General features: G+C 40.6%; 1 protein-coding gene across 1 annotated transcript in view; it reads left to right on the forward strand.

Annotated features, from left to right (window-relative positions):
- The window catches only part of LOC142389659 (gamma-aminobutyric acid receptor subunit pi), a 62,767-nt gene extending 37,846 nt beyond the window's left edge, over positions 1-24,921 (forward strand). The window contains exons 3-10 of the mRNA XM_075474660.1: positions 4,842-4,954; positions 6,072-6,139; positions 6,635-6,852; positions 10,965-11,047; positions 16,888-17,025; positions 17,175-17,327; positions 19,790-19,980; positions 20,802-24,921. Of these exons, the coding sequence (XP_075330775.1) occupies positions 4,842-4,954; positions 6,072-6,139; positions 6,635-6,852; positions 10,965-11,047; positions 16,888-17,025; positions 17,175-17,327; positions 19,790-19,980; positions 20,802-21,167 (1,330 nt within the window). The 3' untranslated portion in view covers positions 21,168-24,921. The remainder of the gene's footprint in view (positions 1-4,841; positions 4,955-6,071; positions 6,140-6,634; positions 6,853-10,964; positions 11,048-16,887; positions 17,026-17,174; positions 17,328-19,789; positions 19,981-20,801) is intronic.
- The last annotated feature ends 422 nt before the right edge of the window (positions 24,922-25,343 follow it).

Raw genomic sequence — 25,343 nt, forward strand, 5'->3', positions numbered from 1 at the left:
GCCGATCTGTCGAAAGCCTAAGTCATGAAACCGAATCTGAAGGCAAATTCTGCGACAGGGTTTTCAAGCTACCCTTTCAACCTCTGTCTGAAGTTACCCTCTAGTAAAACACAAGGCCATGATGGTAGAGGTCATTCATGTCTACGGCTGGTCAGATGATCTAAGTGTTTTGCTCGACACGGTTCTGAGAAGTTACTAAAGAACTTGTACGGACCTCTTATTGTCTGGATATAGCCTAGTCCTCAAAGCTTTGTTAGACACGAAGGCAGTCTGCAGACAGGTTTTGGCTGTGGTCAGCATTTGATCAGCTTTTGAGCAGAGAGAGGAAATTTTTATTGCATGGTAGTTGTATCATTTTTGGCTAATTATGTGTATCATAGTGTCGTTAAGCAACTCAGACAGTGGTATGTTTACACAGTGAGACAGCAACAGGAAGAGGTCGGGTAATTAGGACAAATTCAAAAAAGAGCAAGAATGTGAGTGAGGAGAAAAGCAGAGCTGAAGTATCCGAAGGCCTCATTAACGAGTTGGAGATTTTGATCATGACAAACTAGGACAGAATGAGCATTGCTTCCTGTTCTCACTTCCTTTTCTAGCGAGATCCAAGGGCACGGAAACAATTGTTTGTGACTGACTAATTAGCATATTAAAAGCCGTTGTTTAGTTTCATAACATCATTTGCGTGCCGATAGTATCGCCTCAAACAGTGTCATAATAGATGAAATCAGCAGAAATCAACAAAGGCCATCCAACACTGATGCTCATGTTGACCTCCAACTGTCAAGACAGTACAAGAATGTCAAGGCAGACATGTGACGGCAAATAATTTTTTTGCATCTAGTCTATTATTCTTAACATTGTGTGTCTTAATAAAGCTTACAAAGTGGTTAGAAGTCAGTCCAAGCATATATTTGTTAGAAAATTTCTAGCAAAACTTTCAAAGTAATGTATTTCAGTAAGACATCTGGTTCTCGTATCCAACACAGTTTACATGTGTTGGGGTACCGAGGGGGTGGGACTCTGCAGCCAGCATGCTGTTGGTGAACTTTAACCAGTTACGTTGGAAAGCCTAACCTGAACCAAGCAGCTTGTAGTCTGTAAAAGAGGGCAGAAACAAACTTTGCTTTGTCGCTTCATTCCCAAAGTCCTTTGACCTTTCGATGTGGACGCTCTTACCCGTTAAATGTCATGCAGCAGTTATCTTAGGACTGTTTCATTAAATCCTCTGTTGACATTTGTGGTAGCACAAAAGCAACAGCAAAATGTATATCCGTGGATAGTAATCAAAAGATTTCACTTTCTTTTTTTTCAAGCGAGTGGGTTGTCTGGACGGGCTTTCGATTCATTACAGGTTCTTACATTCATGAACAGAAACACTGAGTCACACTCAACTGCCAATTCAATTCAACTGCAACCTGTTCACTTTTCATTGGTAGCGAGTAGCACGGGGCTTTATTTACGCACAGATTTTGCACAAAATGCCAGGATGGTTGTGGATCTCTGTGCCAACCAATGCACATTTCTCTTGAGCAAAGTCGATCTGAGCAGAAAATATCGAAAGAAAAGATGCATTTTAAATGGTTTTATTTATGTTCGTATGGTGCCCTGTGGAGCAGGTTGGTGGCGAAAATGTGAAATTGTACAGAAGCAAAGCAAAAGCGTCTTCCTTTGAAAGACAGGGGTCCTCCTCTGCTCAGTCGTGGGCATTGAGCGTGTCATCTGTGTTGGGTCTGTCAGCCTGCAATCTGGGAAAAAAAGTGCACTCCACACGCTGTGCTTTCATCTGGGGAGAGAGGGACCCTGCAGCACATAAATAAGAGTGATGTTGGTTCGTGGGTGCATGCATGTCTGTGTGTGTCTGTGTGTGTGTGTGTGTGTGTGTGATTAGATTGGGACTTCATGTCCTATCCTCATTGACTGTGCTGCTTTGTAAATCAGATAAGTAAAGGTAGTATTTGTAACATCATGACTCTTGGAGCTTTCTAAAGACCTACCTTTCTCTCTGTTTTCTTGTTGTTTTTTTCCCCCCCGCTGTCAGGGCTCAGTGGTTAGTGACTGTTTGGCAGGTTGGAGAGCTCAGGTCTCCCCCCCTGCCTGCAGGTGAAGCTTTAGACAGCTAAAAGTTAAAGTCAGGGGATTTACAGAGAGAGACAGAATGAGAGGAGAGCTGAAAGATGCTGTTACATTAACAGGAAACCTCGGATGTATAGACCTGTTGCTTTCATTCATATCTGTATAATTGGAAAACAAATTCTTGACATATTCTTGACTGAGTTTAAATGAAAGTTTTATCTAGCCACATTCCAATATTGTCCATGTTTTTCTTTTTGTTTTTCTTTGCGTCACAGTTGTGCTTCCATAGAGAACAAACACACACACCCGCTCATACCTGATTTAAAACCATTTGTGTAGATGCGCGGGGTCACACCGGGTGACCCGGACTGATAATGCAGTGCGCTCCAAGCAGAGAGCTGTCAGCACCATTACTAACATGGCGCTCTCATCCGAGGCTGTTGCCAACTGAAACAATGGGCTCCAAACCGAGTGAGTTAGACTTCATGCAGCATAGCAACAGTCTGATGGGCGAGAGGTACCCCACTGTCGAAGCTGATTTTCCACAGTCAGTTGAAACGAGTTTTTTGGCAGCTTTTTTTACCCCTCTCTGTGCTTTTGCCTTTGTAATAGATGCCAGTCTCGTTTGGAAACTGAGTTCTAAGGTCATATAGTGGATTAGGCTGAATTCTCTTGTGGAAGCAAGAGTACAAAAAGTACGGGGGGGGCAGCAGGCCATTTTTATTGGCCCCACATCATGAGCCAATAAAACGAGAAGAAACAGAATGAGTAGTGAGAGTGGTAATGTTGATATTTAAGGTGTGCAAGAAAATATTAAATCTTAAGAGCTGCTGGTTGCCGTGTCAGAGTGAAAATCAATGTTTTTTTTCTATGGTCCTTTTCTGCCTAGCTGATTTTATTGCTGTTTGTTGTTGTGTTTGTTCTTACCATGATTGGCTCTCTGTAGGTTTCAGTCCCTTTAAGTTAAACAGATGTCACAACATCTCCAAAAAGTTTCAGAGGCAATGCTCTCTTCATAAGGTTACAAAAAGAGACTAAATGGGTTTTATGTAGCACTGCATATTCCAAAAATCATCCAATTATTTTCACAGATTTGCCTAAATACCATTTAATGTACAATAGGGTCGTCACCACAAAGAGGCCGTGTCTCATAGGGTTAAATGTAGCTCTTTTGTCCCTCTGGCTGTACGGAATCTGAACTCACTTCCTGCTCTACCCCCCTCCCCCTTCTGCCCCCCCACCCCTCAGTCTTCCTGATCACCCCAAACCCCCCTCCCACACTGGGTCTTTTAAGAACTGGCATGCACTATAATACCCCTATTAGGACCCACCATCCTTTCAAGACTTAATTTTAGCATAGTTGTGCATTGACCACTTTAGCCAGCCTTAAGCTATTTTACAAATTTCTTGCACCTTAATCCACAAATTTTTTTTACTGGTATTATTGCAATATTGTCTAACCGTTACAACCTCCATATACTATATACTACCTCCTTATTCCTCCGAGTGCACATGGGAGGAACGCACTGTCCATATTGTCTTATGTATGTCTTTTCTTATTTTAGTGCCTTATTTTGGATATTTTATTTTATTTATTTAGCTTAGATGTCATTAGTGTTTGTATAAATGTTTCTTTATGTATGTATAAATGTCTCTTTTTAGCTGCAGCCTTGGTAGGAGAGTAACATAATTTCAATCCTTGTATGTCTGGTACATATGCAGAATTGACAATAAACTTGAATTGAATTGAATTGAAAGAGCTGCTGTATTACTTCACCACACAATGAGAAGCTGCTTTATGACAAGCAAAGCAGAAGGATTGTGTCACAATGTTACAAACCAAACAGCTTTAACATTGTAATATTATGACAGTTTGTCATTTGTAATGATGCTATTTTGTGGAAGCCATTCGCCACATTTGCAGCTGTATGAGGCTGAACACGGATTATGTCATACAAATTTAGCCTTGTCAAAACTTGCTTATGTAATTAGGTGACATATGTTGGTAATTTCACCAACGCATGACAATAATTCTCAACAGATTACTGATGATTTAAAAGATGCAGCATTTTCACTGTAATGGGGGATGTTTCGTGAAGGCTTTGATGATAGTGGGTTGAAAAATGTTTGCCTCATTGTCCCTGCTCTCCTTCTGACGTATTGGACTACGAGAGTTACGAGGCAGACTAATGCCAGCGTGTTGAGATCAATGCTTTTCTGCACATGGCCTGATCCGCCACGCTTCAGCCTTTCTTACATCATGGCACGTACCTCAGGGCTTCTCTCTACAGGGCAGCCATTCTGTATTTAGAGACTGATTTATACGCAAACACACACACAGCACTGGGAAAAGCGTAAAGAGTGAATTCCCCCCCCCCCCCCCCCCCCCCCCGCCGCAGTTGCTACCAATGTAATCATCTTCCCACACTTCAATCTGCCTTTAAGGATAGCATTTAGATAAGTGGATATAAAACCACAAACATGGAGGATTTTTGATGTTCTGAACCAGGTCAATTCAAAGTTATGTAATAGTTAAAATAAGCCCTTTTTTTTGTTTTTTGTCCACCTCCGCTCATCTTTGGTTCCTGGTAACCATTTTAATCTCATGCCTTTTCTTCCTCTCAACATGCCCTTAAAGATTCGCTGTGGAACTCAATCGACACCCTACGGATTCTGAGACGACTGAAGTGGAATCCACACGGTTACAGGAGGAGAAACCAGAAAAACAACTTATTTCGGCTTTTCTCGTTCTCTGTCTTTGTTCACAGGCTGTTAGAGAGCTCGTTTCTCAACGCAGAGGTAAAGGAAGGAGAGATTCTGCCTCCTACCATTCAGAGGCTGATGAAGGGATACAACAAGTACCTCAGGCCTTTCTTTGACAGTAAGGAAACAGCCATGAGACATGCAGACATAGAAACACATGGTGGAAATGCACATTTAACAGAAAATTAGCTGGGGGGGGGGGGGTCTGTCTCCCACGGTGCATTACAAGCTCACAAACGTGCATTTGAATGTAATTTGATTCTTCTTTGAAATGTGTGTCCATTTTTTTGACGAAAAGACAATTAGCATCCGCTTTGCTATGCGACCAGAAATTAAGTCAATATGCATAAATTACTTGGATGGCAATATGAATCTTAAATGAAGTTTGTAGGTGTCTAACCAAAATTAGAGCTGCTAATACGCGTTCAAATTGCATTCCAATCTCCACCAGGCGTCTCATTTGCTTGCGGTGGAGGCAAAGTCTTTCTCATTGCATGCTTTCAGAAGAACGTTAGGTCAAGCCCGGCAAATCCTCTGCTGTTGTTATTGTTCAGCAATCCGTCACATTATGACTATAGTTTGTTTGATCTTTAATAACACCTCGGACTCCACCATAGCGAATGCTGTGCAGCATAATCACCAGTCCTCACGGCTTAGAACACAAGTTTGGCAAACAGTGACGGTGAAAATGCGAACAAGCACTCATATTCAGACATCCGCACACGTGTTTGCATTAACAAAACAAAATCGTCAATTCTGGAACGAAATTTAGGGATTAGTGGGATGATCCAGCACTTTGAGTGGTACTCATTCACTTCCTTGCATGTGGCTAGATGAGAAGATACCACTCTCCGAACTTCATTCTGAAATTAAACTTCAGCTGGAGCAAATACACAAATCCTAAATTCTCACATATGCCACAGTGGGCACACATCTGCACATTGAGAAGTCCCATTAATATCTCTCAGTAGAATAAAGATTGACAAGTGAGAAGGAAGAAAAACAAAAAGATGGCTCATAGGAGAGAAGAAAAGTTCCTCCCTTTGTCGATGGAGATTCACGGAGAACGTGTCCCCTCAAGGATGTTCACACTCTGTGGAGACATTTGGAGGACTTCAGCATTTTTAGTCACACTGTTCTTCAACAACTAACATTGAAACATACTTTAAAGTTGTGGTGATTATGCAATGTGTATGAAGTCGTGGGTTTAGTAATGGTTTCTGCTTTGTTTGTAGACGGTCCTGTAACGGTGGGTATGAGCTTGGATATTGCCAGCATTGACACCATCTCAGAGATCAACATGGTAAGATAATCACACCCTAATGAGTACACGAGCACAGCTTTCCATGTGAATTATCTGCAGAACAAATAGGTGAGGCAAAAATTCACATCAGTGAAGAGAACAAAAGACATAGAAGATTGTGTTACTGTTGTAGTTGAGAAGTGGGAGGTAGACAGAACACATCAGTTTTCCTCTGATACAAAACACGAGATACATTTCTCTGCCGGTAGGGAGACGATGCTCACATTTTGGTCCCACCCCACACAATAAACAGGTTACATTGTCCCTCAAGATGCAGCAACAGAGCTGTCAGAATGAATGTACTGCACAAAAAACATGTTCAGTATCCTAAAAACCAGAGCAGACCTGTTGACTTGAAGCACTGCTGCTGTGGATTATTGTTGCCTCGGGCACAGAAGGGCTTTAGGACCAGAAGTGCACAAAGCCTTCTTGTCAATCACCATGTTATTGATATCCCTGTTGAAAAAAAAACAAACTCTGGCCCCAATACTTTAGGACTACACTGCCACCATATTCCTCCGCCAACGCTGGACGGACGAGCGCCTGGTGTTTGAGGGCAACAAGAGTCTGAGCCTCGACGGGCGGCTGGTGGAGCTCCTCTGGGTCCCTGACACATTCATTGTGGACTCCAAAAAATCCTTCCTCCATGATATCACCGTGGAAAACAGGCTGATCCGTATCTTCCCCAATGGGACTGTCCTTTATGCGCTGAGGTAGGATAAAAGACGAACATTATTTGATTGTTTTCTTTGCATTGTCTTTTGCTACAGCAGATAAAAAAGTGGTCCTGAGGATCAAGGAGAATTAGACTTGGGAATAAAGTGTGGGTTAAATTTGAGATAATTTGATTGCAATTCGGGGATTTGTGTCATACTATTACTATTGGATTATGAGTACAGCAGTATTTTTCCATTTTCCCTGAGCCAAGCAGACATGTTCTGTAGTTCCAGAGTTTACAGATCGCGTGAGTGTGTTTAAAGAGCTGTCCATGGTTCTGATCTGCCTTCACCCACTCAGTTTTTGGACATCAACCTTTCCTCGATACAAAATAATACTGGTTACACATTCTGTATAGGAAATTACACAGCAGGAAAACCATCACACAGGAGAGATGCTCACAGTGTAATAGCACGTTGTGGCTATGATAGGATAGTTATTAGTGATTGTCTTGTTATTGTAGGTTAGGCTGTGCACCCAGGCTGCAGTTATTCTGGTCCCAGAGTTAATCTTGTTTCGAAACAGAAAAGGCATTGCAATTCTTCATACGTGGAAAATTAGTTATGAGTTATGATTTCATATGAATTTGAATTTGAATCTCAGCCGGGGCCTTTCTGCGTGGAGTTTGCATGTTCGCCCATGTGTATGCATGTGTTCTCTCTGGGTATTCCATCTTCCTCCCACCTCTCAAAAACATCCATGTTAGGTTAATTGGTGATTCTTAAATTAACCGTAGGAATTAATGTGAGCATGTATGATTTACTAGCTTGATGGCTGCAGGGACCCTGCATAGGATTAAACAGGTATAGAAGATTAACTGGTGGATTCAGTTTTATAAGAAGCATTTTTACATTATCAACAAGAAGACTCCCCTTGATGATTGACTGGTTTGAGCGTTTGTGCTCTGATCCTCATAGAGCATTTGCTTCTACATGGGAAAACTGAAGACTCTCTGCGCCTTACTGTGACAGCTGAAATGTGGAGGAGAATAGGGCTCATCAGTCAAGAGAGCAAGATGAGGGGGAATAAAGCAAGCCATAAGAGACAGTCAGGAGAAGCATGTCTACCTGCGGAAACTGAGACTTTGAAAAGGGACAGAGTGCAGTGAGAAATGTGAGGTGATAAAGGAAAAGGACAGCTGTGGTAAATGTTTCACTGCTGTGCCACGGGGAATGAATCACACTGCACTGAGGTGATGGTAACCAAGGGCTGAGCAGTTAAAAAAGGACACGCTTTGCGCCACTTTCATAGCTCCGAAGTGTCTGTTTCATATTTGTTGTGTGAAAATGTTGTTAAATCTGAAATTCAAAGTATCAGCACAATTAAAGGATAAGACCGGTTTTTTGACATTGGGCCCTTGATTTCACATTATAACATGATGTTCTACTCACCCCTGCTTGTTGTTGAACATTTGGAGCTGTTCCGAAGATATTCGAGAGGCGTCTGGCTGCTCTCTTGAGATATTCGGCCATGAAACGGTTTCCTATGGGCAAGCTTATACAGGCACAAACTATGCTGTTTATAATTTATTAATTACTCTACACTAGCACTGATAACGTGGAGGTGCGTCGCTTACTTAAAAAAATCCGGGTTATTGTAATTTTGTTTTTTTCGTCGTAAAGTGGGTGTAACTGACGTCCTCGTCGTGCTACTGCCACAGGCAGCCCACAGACCTGCTGCCTATTTATTCATTCGGCTAAAATTCAAAATGAGTAACCCGGATTTTTTTAAGTAAGCGACGCACCTCCACGTTATCAGTGCTGGTGTAGAGTAATTAATAAATTATAAACAGCGTAGTTTGTGCCTGTATAAGCTTGCCCATAGGAAACCGTTTCATGGCCGAATATCTCAAGAGAGCAGCCAGACACCTCGCGAATATCTTCGAAACAGCTCCAAATGACCAACAACAAGCAGGGGTGAGTAGAACATCATGTTATAATGTGAAATCAAGGGCCCAATGTCAAAAAACCGGTCTTATCCTTTAAGACTGCATGTTTGCCCGCCTAAAGTGATGTTGTGTTGGTCACTAAATATTCTATCTTGGGAGTTGATTTAAAGTCGATTCAGCAAAAGTCCTTTTATTTTTACACAAAAAACAATCAATTGAAAAAGGTTCCATTGCGGAACATGTGATCAAAAAACTCTTTGTCAAAATGAGTTGTCTTTGCACAAAGACATTCAAATTAACTCCCCACAGCAATGCTAAATTTGACGTTTTGACAGCAATTATTTCTAACTAGAAGATGAGAACATCCATGTCCTTAAATGTCCTCCCTCCAGCACTCAATTAGCCAATGAAAGGTCTACAGCAATGATGTTTCACGACTGCATCATATTGTTCAGCGCAGCTTCATGCATGCCCTGAGATGCTTACATTGTAAAGAACTAATTAGCTGCACAGCACTTCCACGTTAACACACTGACGCATCCAACAGGAAAGCTTTTGGAGGATGACAGTATTCCCACACAGTTATTTCTGTAAGGCTGTTTTCTCTTCAGTTCAGGACATAACAAGCTCAGATAATGTTGTCATTTTAAAAACAAAATTCAAGCGTAACTGAAGAAGTTTAAAAAAACCAAGTCCGCCCCTACAGCTTCCATAGAAATTAAGCGGGTAAGTAGCAGCCAGGCGCTGCTGATGGAATGCACTCCACAAACTGATCACCATCAAGCGTGATCACCTCTGTAAAGCAGAGGTTTTGACAGTTTGTGCGTGTGTGGAGCGTTCGGCTGTGTGTTAGTCCATCGTTCTACAGTGAGAAAGAAAAAGGAAAAACTTTCGAAAAAGCCAAGAGCCACATCTCAGACTCTAACAGCCCTCAGTAAGAATGTTGAATGTTAAAGTTCATGACAGTAATATTAGATAAAGTCTGAACAATCATTGTTTGGAAAGGTTGCCCTGAGAAAGCCTGTCCTCCCTAAGATTGAATGTTGCAGCACTGCAATATTCTGTTATGTGCAATAACTCACACTTTATTGCATATTTATGTATATATAAAGTAATATCTCTGTGCACCTACCCACCACCACCCCTTTTGTACTATATTTTATTCTTTTATGGCTAAGATTGTTATATTTTATATATTTTTATATTTTTTATATGCTCATGTCTGCACTGAGATGCTTTTAATCTCATTGTACTTGTATAGTGACAATAAAAGGCATTCTATTCTATTCTATTCACAGTTAAGGCTTGCACAGTTGCGTCTAAAGAAAGCACAAAACGTCGGGAATGATGTCTCTGGACAATTTAGTCTAAAGTGGAGGTGTTTCATCGTAATGCACAGGATCACATCTGGTGAAAACCAAAAACAACACAGTCGAGCACAGTGGCAGAGCGCTAACGCTTGTTTTGTAGCCACAGGACCCGGGCACCTTGCAGTCTTTCAGTCGACCATGAATCTAGCTGAATATCAAAGAGTCAAATGTGAGTGCTGGAGTTAATGTTATGTGTCTGCCAGGTAAAGTTGTGCTGAAATCATATCATACAGAACAATGATTAAAAGATAGAAGTCTACTTGTGGTTATTACTGATAAAGCTTCTGAATTATGTAATGTACTTAGTTTTTCCTACGCTACTTTTACATTTTGGCTTTCCTTTCTCAAGTGACTCTGTCTAATATGTTGTGTGTTGTTGCTCATCTGAAGTTGTATTTACCTTATTTTAAGACATGATGACGACGAGATGGATAAAAGCCTAGAATTGAAGGAAAGCATACTTTTTTCATCAGAACAGAGCTTTTAAGTGCTCGTATTTAGGGCCAATTTTAGTAATTCAATATCTCTTATTCATGGCCTTTGACTTACCGTTATATTTATCTTCAGTGACATGTTAGCATGCAGTTGCACTCATGCATTAATCCATTACATCAAAAGCTTTTTCACATTACAAGTCTAGGTATTTCTTTATTTTAAACTCATCAGCATACATCTCCTAAAGTGTACCCAGGGCCTTTTTGGCATCACCGAGCAGATTTCTAAGACCTTGTACATGACTTTGGACCAATTTTGAAGATGAAAAAAAGTATTATTTCATAACTGAGGGCCGTGTGTATTTGTATTTTTTTTAATGAAATTCCTCTTTCATGACAACTTCTGTATTCTTTAGGATTACCACCACTGTGGCTTGCAACATGGACCTGACAAAGTATCCCATGGACAAGCAGACCTGCACGCTACAACTGGAGAGCTGTAAGGACAAATCATGTCGTATAAAGGAAATCTGAACTGTTCTGTTTGAAGACGTGTCAGAGAGTTGCTGGGTGGTTGTGATTTCAAGTGGATCTGATCAAACCGTGGGATCAAACGCATCACTTCCTCTCATCTTCTGCATTAATAGCGTGTGTGTGTGTGTGTGTGTGTGTGTGTGTGTGTGTGTGTGTATATATAAGATCGCTGATGTCACTCAGCAGAAATAAGCTGGGGGATTTCAGGTCCATTGTGTAATGGTGTCTTAGTTATGGTTGTCTGTAAGACCTAAGTGTCAAGAAAATGAACACAAAACAAAAGGATTGCCATGAAAATTATTTACTCCTTTAAAAAAAAAACGCTCAGACAGTTTCTTCTTTAAAGCATCCAGATAGGTTGCTTTAAAGAAACTAAGAATCTACAATCTTCCATCAATTACCAGTTCATAAAAAGTCAATTGATGAAACAATATTTTATCAAAAGAGCTTTAATTTAGAGCTTCGTAAAAGGCCTTTAGGCAGCAGTTGTGGCTTTTAGTCTTCTTGGGCAAGTGTCCACTAACTTTTCATATTTAAGCTATTAGTCTCAGTCTTCCGGGCAGATCTTTTTGACCCCATCTGAGTGGGCGGAAACTGTCTCTGAGCTGCCATTTTCAGGTCTCTCTACAGATGTACTGTCAGATTTAAGTCAGAAACTTGTACTGAAGCCATTCTTTATACTTTCCTTTGATGTTCGACAAAGTGAACCAGTCTCTGTGGCAGGTTTCCTTTGGTGGATTTGTCCTCCCCTCATTTCTGGCCCTTTCATTTCTGTCCCAGCTGGTGAGACGCACCCCCCACAGCCCACAGCATGATGCCTCCATTGCTATGCCCACAGTTAAGGTTTGTTTAATCAGATCAGAAGTGCTTTTTCAACAAACTAAACAAAGAACTGACTGACACTGACTGATCGAAAAACCAACGGAGCACCAAATGAACATGACGAAAACTATGACCTAGCACAGACCAAAGGCTGGAGGATCTATACTGAGGGAGGTGATAACAAACAACTATCAGGTGTGGCAATCAGAGAGAGGAAACCAGGTGTGACAGAAGCCATAAAACTAATGGAGGTGAACAAAAGATCAGAATCTATCCAAAAATACAGGAATTTATGTTTTTTTCTTCTTTGATGAGACTGATTTATGGGCCATAGCCTGTTTTTGCAATACGTAGTAAATATTATCCTCAGTTTCTCAAATGTGTCCAGCTCTAACCCTAACCCCAACCCATACTCTTCTTCTACGAGCATTTTAAAGGAGTAATAAGGCTATCATCTTGTGTCGAAGGACCTGCTGCGCAAATGAATATAAATGGTTAATTCTAAGGTAATAATAACAAAATGAACCACTGACCAAAGCCTTAAAACAATGACACTGTAAACAATAAACTGTAACTTTAAGGTCTTCATTGGTGTTTATTGGGGCATGTAAAATAGATTCTGAGACCTTTAAATATGGTCCACTGGTCTGAAAAATGTCATTAATGAAAGACTTTGGCTTTGATTTTAACCAATGTGCAGAAGGTTTTCCCAGAACGTTTTTCTTTCACTTTGTCATTGTGGACAATATCACTTTAAAAAAGAAGAAAAAAGACATGTCCTGCGCTGAAGCATGACAGGAAAATGTCAAGCCATTCTGATTGACTTTGACTTATCCAAATATGCGTCTTAAAGCTTTCTTCTCGTAAGTTTATTGAAGAAAAAAAGTGTTGGTGTCAGCCCTGTTCCTTGCAAACAAACGTTTAAACTTGCACATAAGGAGTAGACGTCACATTCACTTCCCGGTTCAGAAGTCAGCATGTTTGTTTTTTCTTGTTGAGACACATTCATTCTCTCATACTGTACAATGTTCCACAGCACAGCCTCATAACACTTAAAGGGACACTGTGTAATAAATTAAGTCATTTATTAGCTCAAATCAACATATTCATTCATAAATTAGTCCTCATTGGTGTAAAATTATCTCTGTCAAAAACCTCACTTATCCTCCTGAGTGAAGAATAACTTGTCTGTATCTACATAGAGCGGGCAAGCTCTATGGAGGCTGCCATGTCCTTCCGGTCTATGAAAAACAACGAAGTGCCGAGAGGGACAAAAAGCACTTCGAATCAGGTTTTCCCCAACGCCAGGCCTGCAAGCGGAAATGACGTCATTTTGACGTCACGTCCGCTGAATGGCTTATTACTGGCGCTAATGCTAAATAGATTTTATCTTGTAAATGATCCCACTAATAATGCATTGATTGTTACCAAACTTCTGCCGTAGTACACATAGGCTCTTAACTCACAAAACGAGGCATTAGAAAGTTTGTAAGTTTACCGGGAGTTTATTTAAAAGAACACTTTCCAGATAGCAACTACACACTGCTGCTAACGCTAACGCTGCGTCGACGTCACTTCCGGTAACTCCCGGAATATGACTAATTGCATAGTTTGCACACCAAAGGCTATGTCAACTTATGTTATCTGACATGTTATCTGTCATCTGTATTTATAGTGTTATTGTATGTGTGTTATGTAATCCTTTGTACTGTGTGTCTTGATGTCTTTTTGTTTGTATGGACCTTGAGTCTGAAGCCATAGCTTCTTGAATCTTGACACATACCGCCTGCCATAGTTCAAGAAGTTGCAACGCACATTTGAAAACGCGAGGCGCTAGAGAGCAAATTCATTCGACTTTGCAAAATAAAATTGCACCACTAGATGGGAGAAGAAATTACATAATGTCCCTTTAATATTACCGAGCATAGCATTACAGATTCAGCAGATATCTTAATATCCCCGCCGTTATCACCTTTGTTTTAGGTAATTATGACTGTAAAACCATTCCCAAATATTTTACAGACAAATCCCACGATACAGAGCACGCTAGAATTCTGCAACTGGGTTGATTGCAAACATCTGATCAGAACTCCAGGGTTGATGATTTCTTTTTTTTTTTCCATGACAACTATTACAATGAGAGGAGTAAAAGTTCCACCTCTGCTTTTTAAGCCTTTTAATGTTTCAGTCTTTGCTGCGACTCAATAATCAGCCCCCTTAAAAAGAAATGAAAAGAAGCAATGCTTTGAAAATCTCTCCTCACAGGACATCCCGGGGGAATATCAGGCTGTCCTCGGCTTCTCGTCTGAAAGTCCTATGGATTGTTAAATACAAGCCTCTTTGTGCTTTTCCCCTTTAACAGCCAGGACTGGGTACAAACAGTGGACACAAAACACATTGCACAAGAATCACGAAATTCCAAACCGAGGAATCAGAAAGCATCTTGACATTTCTCTGATATAAGCGCAGTGGCACTGTGTGTTTTTAATTACAGGAAATGATTGAGATCGATATACCCCCCCAACCCTGCGCTGTTTTTTTTCTCTCAATCACTGCAGTCTTTGTTCCCCGGCTTGCTTTCCCTTAAAAGAAAAAAAAGGAGGAAAAAAACATTTGGATTGAGCTGCAGTGCCACTAAGTAGACAGAGACATCTGGAAGTTAAAGTTTTGTATCTAAGAGGAAGATTCTTCCGTTGCCGCCTCAATAATTCTAGGCTGAATATCTGCCTTTTTTTGTTTGTCTCTCTCTTCCACCCTCCCTTTGCAGTCTCTCATCCTGCCGCTCTATTTCTTCTTCTTTCTCTGTCTCAATCCTCTCCTGTCCTCCTCTTCCCTCAATCTCCATCTCCCTCTTGCTCCGTCCCCGTGTCTCTTTATGAAGATGTATATTCAAGGATTTATTTCTTTTAATGCTGTGCCAAAAGTGGATCCTCTGCACAGGGGGGAAGCTTTAAAGAAAGCCTCGTTGTGGGAGTGTTTGTGGCGTTTAAATATGGGATTGCAGTAAAATATTTAGCGAGTTCCGTCAGCAGAAGGAGTTCAGAGGACAGAATCGTTCTTTTGTGATCTTTGCTTTAATTCAATTTCGTTCCCTCTTTCAAAATACCATTCACGTAGACATGGTTATTTTCTTTTAATGGTCTCAATCTACCCCACGTGTAACTCTTTTCCATCCAAGCCTCTCATTACACGAAGCTGATACTGAGTCAAAGAAAAAAAAAGAAGAGGTTTTTTACTGTACGAATTTCAATGAGAGAAAAAAAACAAAAACAACTGAATTTAAAGGACCTTTCAGCATCAAAGTGACCAGCCTTTCATGTGGGAACTTTGCTCCCAGTATCATGGCTCCGGTCATTAATCCATGACTCCATATGGGTTTAAACGGGCTGAGCAATAGCAAATTAATGAGCATTTGAGACGGGAGATTACGGGGGTGTATTCCAGCTTTTGCCAGCAGAACATCTTTGGACTTTTCTTATTCTCTTACTCCCTCTGCAGCTAAATTAGAAAAATGCACCTAAGCAGTGTAGGCTTGTTAATCACATCTTTTTTGTCCTTAAGAGCCACCCTTGCTCCTAATTCCTCACATTATTACGCATTTTTGTTTCAGGCCTTCTGACAGTATTCCAAGCTTCATTTAGGCTATCTTGGCTCTCCAGGGCGCAGTGCAATACGCACGATTTAGTCTGTCTACCAGGACTTCTTTTCATTCTTTGATCATTTAAATGAAAACATTCAGCAGTTCCTGATTGATATCTGTTGCATAATGTTAAAGGGAATAACCATGTCCAGATCTGTGTACATGGAAGTTGTTTTCATGATAAACTGTGTCAGATTCATTTGCTGTTGTAGATGTATGGAAATCTTTTACTATGCAAACTTTATGCAACTGCCTCTCAGGGGTAACACGAGGTCTTAAACTAGCTGTTGTTTCTACATAGCCCTTTAATTCTTGCCAAGTCTCTCTCTTTTGCAGATTTTTTTTGCATAAGTGGGAATATACCACCCACTATGAGCTGCAGTCTCAAACAGCTCAGCTGTAACAGGATCAGAGCATAGCATTGCTTTTAAGCAATTAACATCTTCTGCTTATACCATCATTGCCACTGCAAGGTTAAGTAAAATAAACACTACTATTACTTTTGTATAAAATCAAAAGCCGTAGGAGTGATGTCCCAGTCATATAGCTATCTGCACATGGATGTATGCTCTTGTGTGGGGGTCATTTAGAGAGGACATTTTAGATTTTGGTGCTTATGGAAGACCTGAGTTACATCGCTTATCCACCGAAAAGGATAAATTCCTACCCACGCACCTCTTCTGAATTGCCTGAAACGCCTTGTTTTCTTTCCTGGGTTGATATGAGAGACTTTCCATGAAGCCTGCCGAGTCGAGCTGCCATCTTTGACCAATCAACTGGTCAATCAGAGCAGAAGAAGCCCTTCAGGAGGGGCGGGGCCCTAACAGGAAAAAGCACTGAAACAAAGAGTTTCAGATAAAATGACAAAATAAAATATGGGGAAAGTGTTGAACAATATATAATTCAAACCTATTGCATTTGTCCCTCTAAATCAAGATTATGTATTTATAAATGAACAAACAGTTAGACAGACAGGCAGAAATATGATTTTGGAGGTGCGTAAATATATTCCTGGTACTTAAATTCCTAAGCCGTGTGGGCTTTGAATGAACCTAACAGAGATGCATGTGGTACTATCTCAATATGCACTCCTCTTTGGCCGGTCAACTGAGTCCAAGGCGGTGGTCTGTTTACCAGCACAGGAAATTTGCAGGACATAAAACAACAATGATGCGGAAACAAGTATCATCCATGGGTGAAAGAATCAAATGCAACTGCATGTTCAGCTGAAGGATGATAAGTTCTCTGCGGGTTCATTTCACAGGAAGCAGATAAGGATTTAATCATAAAGAAATACTGATTAGTGCAGTCATCAGTCCTTCAATCTCTTTCTTCTGCGACAGGGGGCTACAACATCAATGATGTCATGTTCTACTGGACCAGAGGGAATGAGTCTGTCAGTGGTTTAGACACTCTTCAGCTGGCTCAGTACACTGTGGAGGACCACTACACATCTGTCTCAGAGGCAGTCTACGAAACTGGTAACGATGATATTTAAAATCACTCCTTTATGTTACTTCTATGCTGATGTCTGCACGGCAGTGATTTTATTGTTAGTTATTGAGAAATGAAGCTGTCTAATACTCTTAACAAACACTGATGGATTTTTTTTTTGTCCTTCTTCTCAAAGGCAATTACCCCAAACTGGTTTTCCATTTCGAGCTGAAGAGGAGCATTCTCTATTTCATCCTGGAGACTTATGTCCCTTCAAGCCTGTTGGTGGTCCTCTCATGGGTGTCCTTCTGGATCTCCCTGTCCTCTGTTCCAGCACGTATTTGTATAGGTGTGCATCTGCTCAGTTATATAGACAAACAGGTCTTCATGAGAAAACATAATATACCTTAATATCATCTAGAGTAATCTGAAAAACAAAGTGCGTTCGTTCCATGGCCTTTGCCTGACAGATGACGATGCCATCTCAAACAGCCAAAAGTTAGTTTTTTCCAACTTATTCTTTTGAACAAGAACGTTATCGGTGATCTTCCTGTCACTCGCCTTTGGCTTCATTTCTTTTAGCCTAACTGTCTATCAGTACCGGACACAAACCAACACTTCAATACTCAATTTCTTCATTAGCGAGCGGAAGGAAAGCACACACAATATGCTGCATTGTCTGCATTTCTTCCTTTTGGACCAAAACTTTCCGACAGATTGCCTCACATTATCCTTAAGCAATCTGGGATGTGATGCAAAATTCATAGTTGAAGCGATGACTGCAAGCTGCTCACTTAAATAGTAAAGAGAACACCAAGTCATCAGTGTCGGAAGTTGGAATAAGACCTGTGTTAAGTATTTATTTAATTGTTTGTTTCCTTTGTTTGAGTAATGAAAACAACTACAGAATGACAATTCAACGCGACATTTAATGTTCAACAATTTTCAGGGTCCAAACTAACTTTTTCAGAGCTTTGGGTATTGCAGCCACTGTCTACTGTTGTTACGAGGATATGCCCTTAAATCACTTCTAAATCCTCTGTAATTGTTCTCTACATTCGATGCAATAGGCTGCCCCCCTCCCGCCCCTGGGATTGGTTTAGGTTTGATTTGAAAGAAATTTGAAGAAAGAACCTCTTACATTTGTATTATGTGGTGCAAACTTACAAACATAGATATCCAGCTGGATCCAGTTGGTCCAGAAACTCCTCAGAGGGGGTAAACAGTAAGTTCTCATTGCAAACACATGAACAGAATATTCCTAAGAGGAATTTTTAGTGCGGTTAATGCACAAACTTGGTTCACTTTACTTGTTTCTTCATCTTATCTAATCTAGTCCGTGCTACAAATTGTCTAATTTAAAAGTTATCGTCTTAAAACTCTGTAATTTGCAAACAGCTGAACTGCAGAAGGATCCGCTGAATGAGCTGTGTGATAATGGCTTGCAGCATCCTTGTCATCACAGGATGCCAAATCAAACGTACAAATTTGAACTTTAAAACCCATTTCTACAAAATATACCACAGCCCCACTGTCCGTCCACCAGCTCTAGTTCAGGATTGGGGATATCCTTGGACATGAGATGCAGGTCACATGTTCATTACAGAGCCAGTAGCCCACAGAAACAAGCATAAAAACTGATACTCATACCTACAGTCAGCTCATACATATGATCATCATCCTGCCCCAACCCAACAACCCAACAATGCATCTGTGATTTTCTAAATAGGTCATCATATTGCCAAAACCAACAGTAGGTGAGTTTTCCTCCAGATGTAAGTAACACCAGAGCCGGTCTCCATCGTCTTCTATTAGAAAAAAATGTTAGATGATACCTTGAGATTATCAGCTCGTCGCGCGTTTGCTTTTGGCGATTGCAGAAAATGTTTTAGCACTTATTTTCACAGATAATCTTCCACAGGGGCTGTTATTGCAGCTCGTACATCACATAAATATACTGAACTCTTTAATGACTCTGCGCCAGCATTAGGTGCGGTTAGAAGGATCATTTTGATGTATTATTGGAGCGTGAACTGGAGGGATATTGTTGGCTAAACGTCTCAATTTAAAAAAAAAAAACTCAATTAACATTTCATATAATAGTTTAACAGGATAAATCAGTGGGTGCTGGCACCGTTTTATTCAAAATGTCAGATGTTTGAGGCATTGTCCACTCTCATTGCTACAATTTCATATTCTTCAACAATTAGCGTCTCGTCAAACGTAAACACTTAGTAATATCTTTCTTTTTTTAACATTCTTTCAGTCTTGTGAGTCTTTTTTAAATGGCCTTGGAAAGACATGGATACAACCTATATAACCCCAAGGTGGTAATTCTAGTTAACTGAAAGTTGGGTTTCACGTATTAAGTTTTCTTGCCGGACGAGCCGGATGATTTGTTTCACCAAATCCTCTGAGAAGTTGTCTGTTTGATTCTTTTTTTTTTTTTTTTAAAGGGCAGGTGCTTTCCAAAAGTATGTATCAGGTGATTGGCTGAAGTGTCTGCCTGTCAAAGTTCATGCGCAATCCCTGACAAATCGGATAACCCACGCAGACCCACTCAGTGAAAAGGAGCTGCTGGTGTTGATCGTCATCGCGTCTGAAATCTTCAAATCATCCACACATGTTTTTGATCTTATCAATCATCATTCACAAACATTTTTTTACTGATGTAAGAACCAAAAAAAGTGTCATCAGAACTGCATGGGTGCTGTTTTCATTCATTCGCATCATAAACAACCAGTCGTATTTAGTTTCAGTCCTTAATGTTGGTCATACTTGACCATTGTCTCTGTGTGTATTCTGTACCAGGAGTGACCACAGTGCTGACCATGACCACTCTGATGATGGGAGCCCGGACGTCACTGCCCAATGCCAACTGCTTCATCAAGGCCATTGACGTCTACTTGGGAATCTGCTTTAGCTTTATCTTTGGAGCGCTCATTGAGTATGCCGTGGCCCATTTCTGCATCCTCACTCACGCTGATGCTCACATGCTCATGGTGAGACCCTCCCACATGTACCGCACCACTCCAGCTGTTCCTGATCCCCGAACGTCTCACCTCTTTTTGTATCATTTTAAGTTTTGCCTTTAAGTCGATAGAGTTTAGGACATACAGGAAACACATTGGGAAATATAAACTTGTCGTCATCCCCTCTCATACTTGTGGTGTTTCCCCGATAAATGGCTGGAATAGTTTCAGTCTTCATAAGGTTGCATAACAGCAAATCCAGCTGTTTTTTTTTTTTGGGTCAAATTAGAGAGCTGAGGATAGAGGAGTCACTGCCTGCGTGAGATCTCTCTCTGCCAGGGGAAGACACCGGTCTGTCCCACTAGCCGCTGCAGGGAACCTCGGCTAGCATAGGGCTATCTGCTCCACTGTCTTGACAGAAAACACATAACACGCCTGCTCAAACTCACGGTGTCTCGCAAACAAATGAAACAGCTTTCAGATCAATGACAACTGCAGACCCATGTTCTCTCTGAGAATTTCGATGGGACAGTGTAATGTCTCGAAATGAAATGAATCCGTTTCTGCTGTAGTTTAGCATCTTTGGATGAGACATGAAAGCTTACAGAATCTTATTTCACGCCGTCATAAAGAGAACGTGTCTCATCTGCCATTTTTTTTCAATCGTAGTCTGTTATGGACATTTGGGCTGTCTGACCTCGCCTTCTTCTGAGGCTAAAAACAATGCAGATTCAAAGTAGAAATCCTCAGCTGGCTGATCACATTTGTGGTTAATATGTGACACATAAATGGTTCAAATTGCTTATGCTGCCATTACAACCTCATTCTTCTTGGCTCTCCCTCTCTTATAGTACGGTCACCACCACATGCATGACATGGACGACGACATGAACGGTATCATCACCACCATTTCCTGCCAGTCCAGATTAAAGAGACGCAAGGAGACTGCAGTCACTCCTCCCTCAGATCCCGAATCAACAGAACTTGCTGTCAGGCCCTCCAGCCCCACGGGCAGTGAGCCCAAGCCTGAGGCCTTGCCCCCAGAACCCACCAACTGGTGCCTCACTGCTCTGGCTACCCTCCGCAAAATCCTCCGTTCTTTCACCTGCTGTCATGTGGAGAACCCGTACCACATAGACAACTACTCCAGAGTCACCTTCCCGCTGTCTTTTGTTTTTGTAAACCTACTCTACTGGACATATTATCTGTATTTCTAGTACTTGCTTGAGTGCAGCATGTCCCGGAGAGTGAGACCAAGAGTGTATATAGAAAACAAGTGTATTTAACTGTATTCTATGTATGTACAGACGGTGTTACTTAGGTTTGTTCTGAGATGGGTTTGTACAATTTCAACATTTGGATTCAGGAGCTAAGTAGCAGACTCATATTGATGCTTATGAATGCAGCTTTATTTTCAACCGTTTTTATTTTCCTGTATTCAGTCAGCTTTGAATTTCAGAGGCGGTTTCATGAAAAACAAAAAAAGGCCTGCCTCATTCAGAAATGATGGAATAGGACGATGCATCATCTTCTGATGCAACTTAAGAGGATTAAAAAAAAAGAAAAGCTTGTACATCTTTTTTTAGTTGTGTACAGAAATGTGAAAAAGAAATTGCACTGTCATTGAATTCTAAGGTTTTTACGTTACATGACATGAGAAAATATCAGCTGTCCCTTAATAGTTCTTAAAGTTGCATAAATACAACCTCAGATTAACAACAGATGACTTAAGCTGTTTCATCGTTTATTTAAGGAAAACTAATGTGCAGAAATGTGTGAAAAAATAAGTACACCCTAATATTTAATATCTTGTGGAACCACCTTTAGAAGCGATAACTTGAAGTAAAGGTTTTCTGTATGATGTCATCAGTCTCTCACATCGTTCTGAAGGAATTTTGGCACACCTTGAATCATTCTCCAACGATTTGTTGTAGATTTCCTGCCGTGGATCACTGGATCCTTGTCCTGTTGCGTGACCCATTTACAACCAAACCTTAGTTGTCAGACAGATGGCCTCACATCTGACTCTAGAACACTTTAGTATAAAGAGATCATGGTTTATCCGATACCTGCAAGGTGTCCAGGTCCTGTGGCTGCAGAACGAGCCCAAATCATCAGCCCTCCACTGCTGTGCTAAAGTGTGTAGGAGGTGTTAGGTTTTTCACAGACGTGACCCTGTGCATTATAGCCAAACACTTATTCACTCCTTTTCTGATTGTTCTGTCATGAACTTTAACATTTAACATGCTAACTGAGGCCTGTAGAGTCTGAGATGCATCTCTCGAGTGCTTGGCAGTTTCTCTGAGAACACACACTTTGTGTGAACCTGCTGGGACGTCCACTCCTGGGAAGATTGGCAACTACTGTGAATGTTTTTTCACTTATGAATAATCTTTCTCTCTCTAAAATGATGTATTATTACACTCCCGAATGCTCCAGACTGACAAACTGTCAAAAATTCTGCTATTCATGATGTGCTCACACTTGCTGATGTGCAGTTAATCAAATCTATTTTCTTAGCAGCACCTGGCTGGGACTTGCCTTGTTAATTCCTACGGAGGCAGTAAGGGCGGGATTCCTTTTTCACTCACTGCTTCTGCACTTAGTAGTTTTTGCTAAATGAATAATGACAGTGTTGTTCCTCTGAGGTTGTATTTGCAGAAAGAGTGTATTCTCTTACACATGACTGTATATCAATTCTAACGTAGAGCTGTAATTTAAGGCTTGATGACAGATTTTTGCCAGCACCATTGAGCAAGAGCAAATTCCCCTTCTATGTTGACTCTGTGTTGTGATGGATTGATCATTGATATTTTATAACTTCATCTTCCATTTCTGCCGGCAGATCCAGCGTGTAGAGGAAAGTAGTGACAAGAACAGACGGCAGAGGAGGGGTGAAAAAAGATGTATTACTACAACCGAGAATGTTAAAAACTATAAACCTTTCTCCAAAGGACATTCCCTCCTGCCAGGTGTTGAAATCAGTGTGTCACTCTGTGAGTTATGTCTTGTTCCCTGAGCACTATGGTTTCTTTTCCCCCTGCATTTTCTTTTTCCTTTTTTTCATCGACACCATAAATGTTGTATTCTGCAAATCTGGCCACAGTGAACACAGCAGTCATCGCACTAATCGGTTCTGCTGTTACTCAGGGGAAGATCCTCCTGTGTCCTGATATGTTCAAATCCTAAGAGGGAAACTTATAAATCACCTGTAAGATTTTTTTGTTTTACTCCCTTAAGTTCCAGTGTATGGGATAAAGAGACATCTAATGGCATAAATGACAAAATGCAACCCGATTGCTCACCCTGAAACCTCACAGTTTCCCTCCAGTCATGTAGCTGCCCACTCTAAGGTTAAAGAAAACAGGAATTTCTGTTTTCACACCATTCTAGACAATTCAAAACATCGATTGCACTAAACGTCACACACTGGAACTTTATCATGATCATAATTTCCAATTTTTTGTTTTAAATCATTCAGTGAGTTGATTTCTGATCATGTAAGATTTACTGTTTCACTGTTTTTTTGTTTTTTTTTACCATCTTCTTTAAATCTTTGTTTGATTACATTTTTATTATAACCTTTGGCTTTGTCAGTTTTGAGTGTCTCAGTTTGGGTGACACGGAGTGGTCACTTTTGTTGAAATGTACCAAAGAAGTGAATTGAACTTTTCCTTTTGGTTTCTATTTTGCTTCAAGAAGGTTTTAAGGGCATTTCCCCAATGTTTAGAGCGTGTTTGCTACTGCATCCGTGGGAGAATTCTGAAATGGCATGTAGTCGGTGAGCAGATGAACACCACACTTTATATCTCAGATTGAAAACAGGATTCAGTTGAACAACAGATGCATGTTTATTTATAGCTGTATTCAATATTGCTGTGACATACTCTTTAAGGAAACAAAATTTTTGAGAAACAAAAGTCTTGAGTGTGTCATGACAAAGCTAAACTGTTCGATATTCAGCCTATTTACGCTCCGCTGACTTATTTTAGCTTCATGGCTGTCATCTACTTCCATTTTGATTGTTCTCTTTGCCTGACGCTAGAAGAAAAGTAGGATTTTCTTTAGTTTGTATTCTTCCTGCATGATTATCAAGTGTAACTTCTGTTTCTTCTGCTTTCTTCGAAAATTTATTTCGGTTCAACATGATGAGTAGTCGTCATTGGAATGCTAAACTGTTAGGCCGTCGCAAGAAGCAGATGAACATTTTGTTTCATTTTTGGGGGTCTCACTTGGATCCCAAAGTGCAGATTGCCATACGCTCCATTTTCTTTTTTTATATATTTTTTAAAAGTATTTTGAGCTTGGAAGGAACGAGCGATCGGTTTGTGTTCATTTGCCTCCGACTGAGCTCCATCTTCTCTGTGGATGTTGGTAATCGCTGACCGATTGAAAAGATTGACATGATAAAAGATGGGCTGCCATCCCTCCCCCCTCTAATACAGTCGTACTTTTGATAGGAATTTCTAAGCGGATAGTAGAAATGATGAATACCAATGTAGAACCACAAGAGTGGGCGTGTATGTATATATATATGTATATATATATATAGAAAGCCACGCTCAAGAATCTTAATTGTACTACAATATGACTCCACGATTGCAACCACTTTATCATTACTACTTGCTGCGAACGGACAGTATTTTGGATGCTTGCGAACACCCAAGAAGGGTGTGGATGTGACATTGACAAGTTTGGAAAATATTAGAAAATATCTCTTCAGCTTCTTTTGGCAATAGAATAAAAAAAAAGGAGGAAAATGGCAACCAGAGGACTGCTGTTCCTCCTTGTTGTGGGACACGCCAGTTAAAACTTCAAGGCTTCCAGACCTGCTTCGTGTGAAACGTATTTCTACACTATAGTAACACGTTGATATAATAATCAGTTTGCATAACCTGTTGTAAATAACACTATGCATGTTTGTTTGGTGTATGAATATGAAGGATAGCAATAAAAATAAGGTTTAGTGTGTTCCTTGTTGACGCTCTCTACATTTTGTTCACATGAATATTGAAAGATTTTCCTTTGGTGTCAGACGATGGCATCATAATTCAACGGTCTACTTTGAAAACTGTCCAAAATTTAGACTCGGGAGTTCAGAGGGCCAGGCTTGATCGCAACAGAAACATGAAACAGCGTTTGTGTGTTGCTCATACTGGGTCGGTTATGTCCCAGTGGGCGTCTTGATTTCCTGCAGCTCTGTTGGCTCCGGGTGAGCGAAATATAATGCGAGGAGGTGATCTGAGATCCCCACTCAAGTCTGCTAACTTGCTATGTGCTAGTAATGTGCACTAAGCAACTGCACTTTCCTGCATTCGTTGTGACATCATCACATGCAAACAATAGAACTTTTGCTTAAATTTCATGGACAACAAATGTACACAATGTCTTTG

Source organism: Odontesthes bonariensis, chromosome 2 (genome assembly GCF_027942865.1).
Source record: "Odontesthes bonariensis isolate fOdoBon6 chromosome 2, fOdoBon6.hap1, whole genome shotgun sequence".
Classification (NCBI taxonomy): Eukaryota; Metazoa; Chordata; class Actinopteri; order Atheriniformes; family Atherinopsidae; genus Odontesthes; species Odontesthes bonariensis.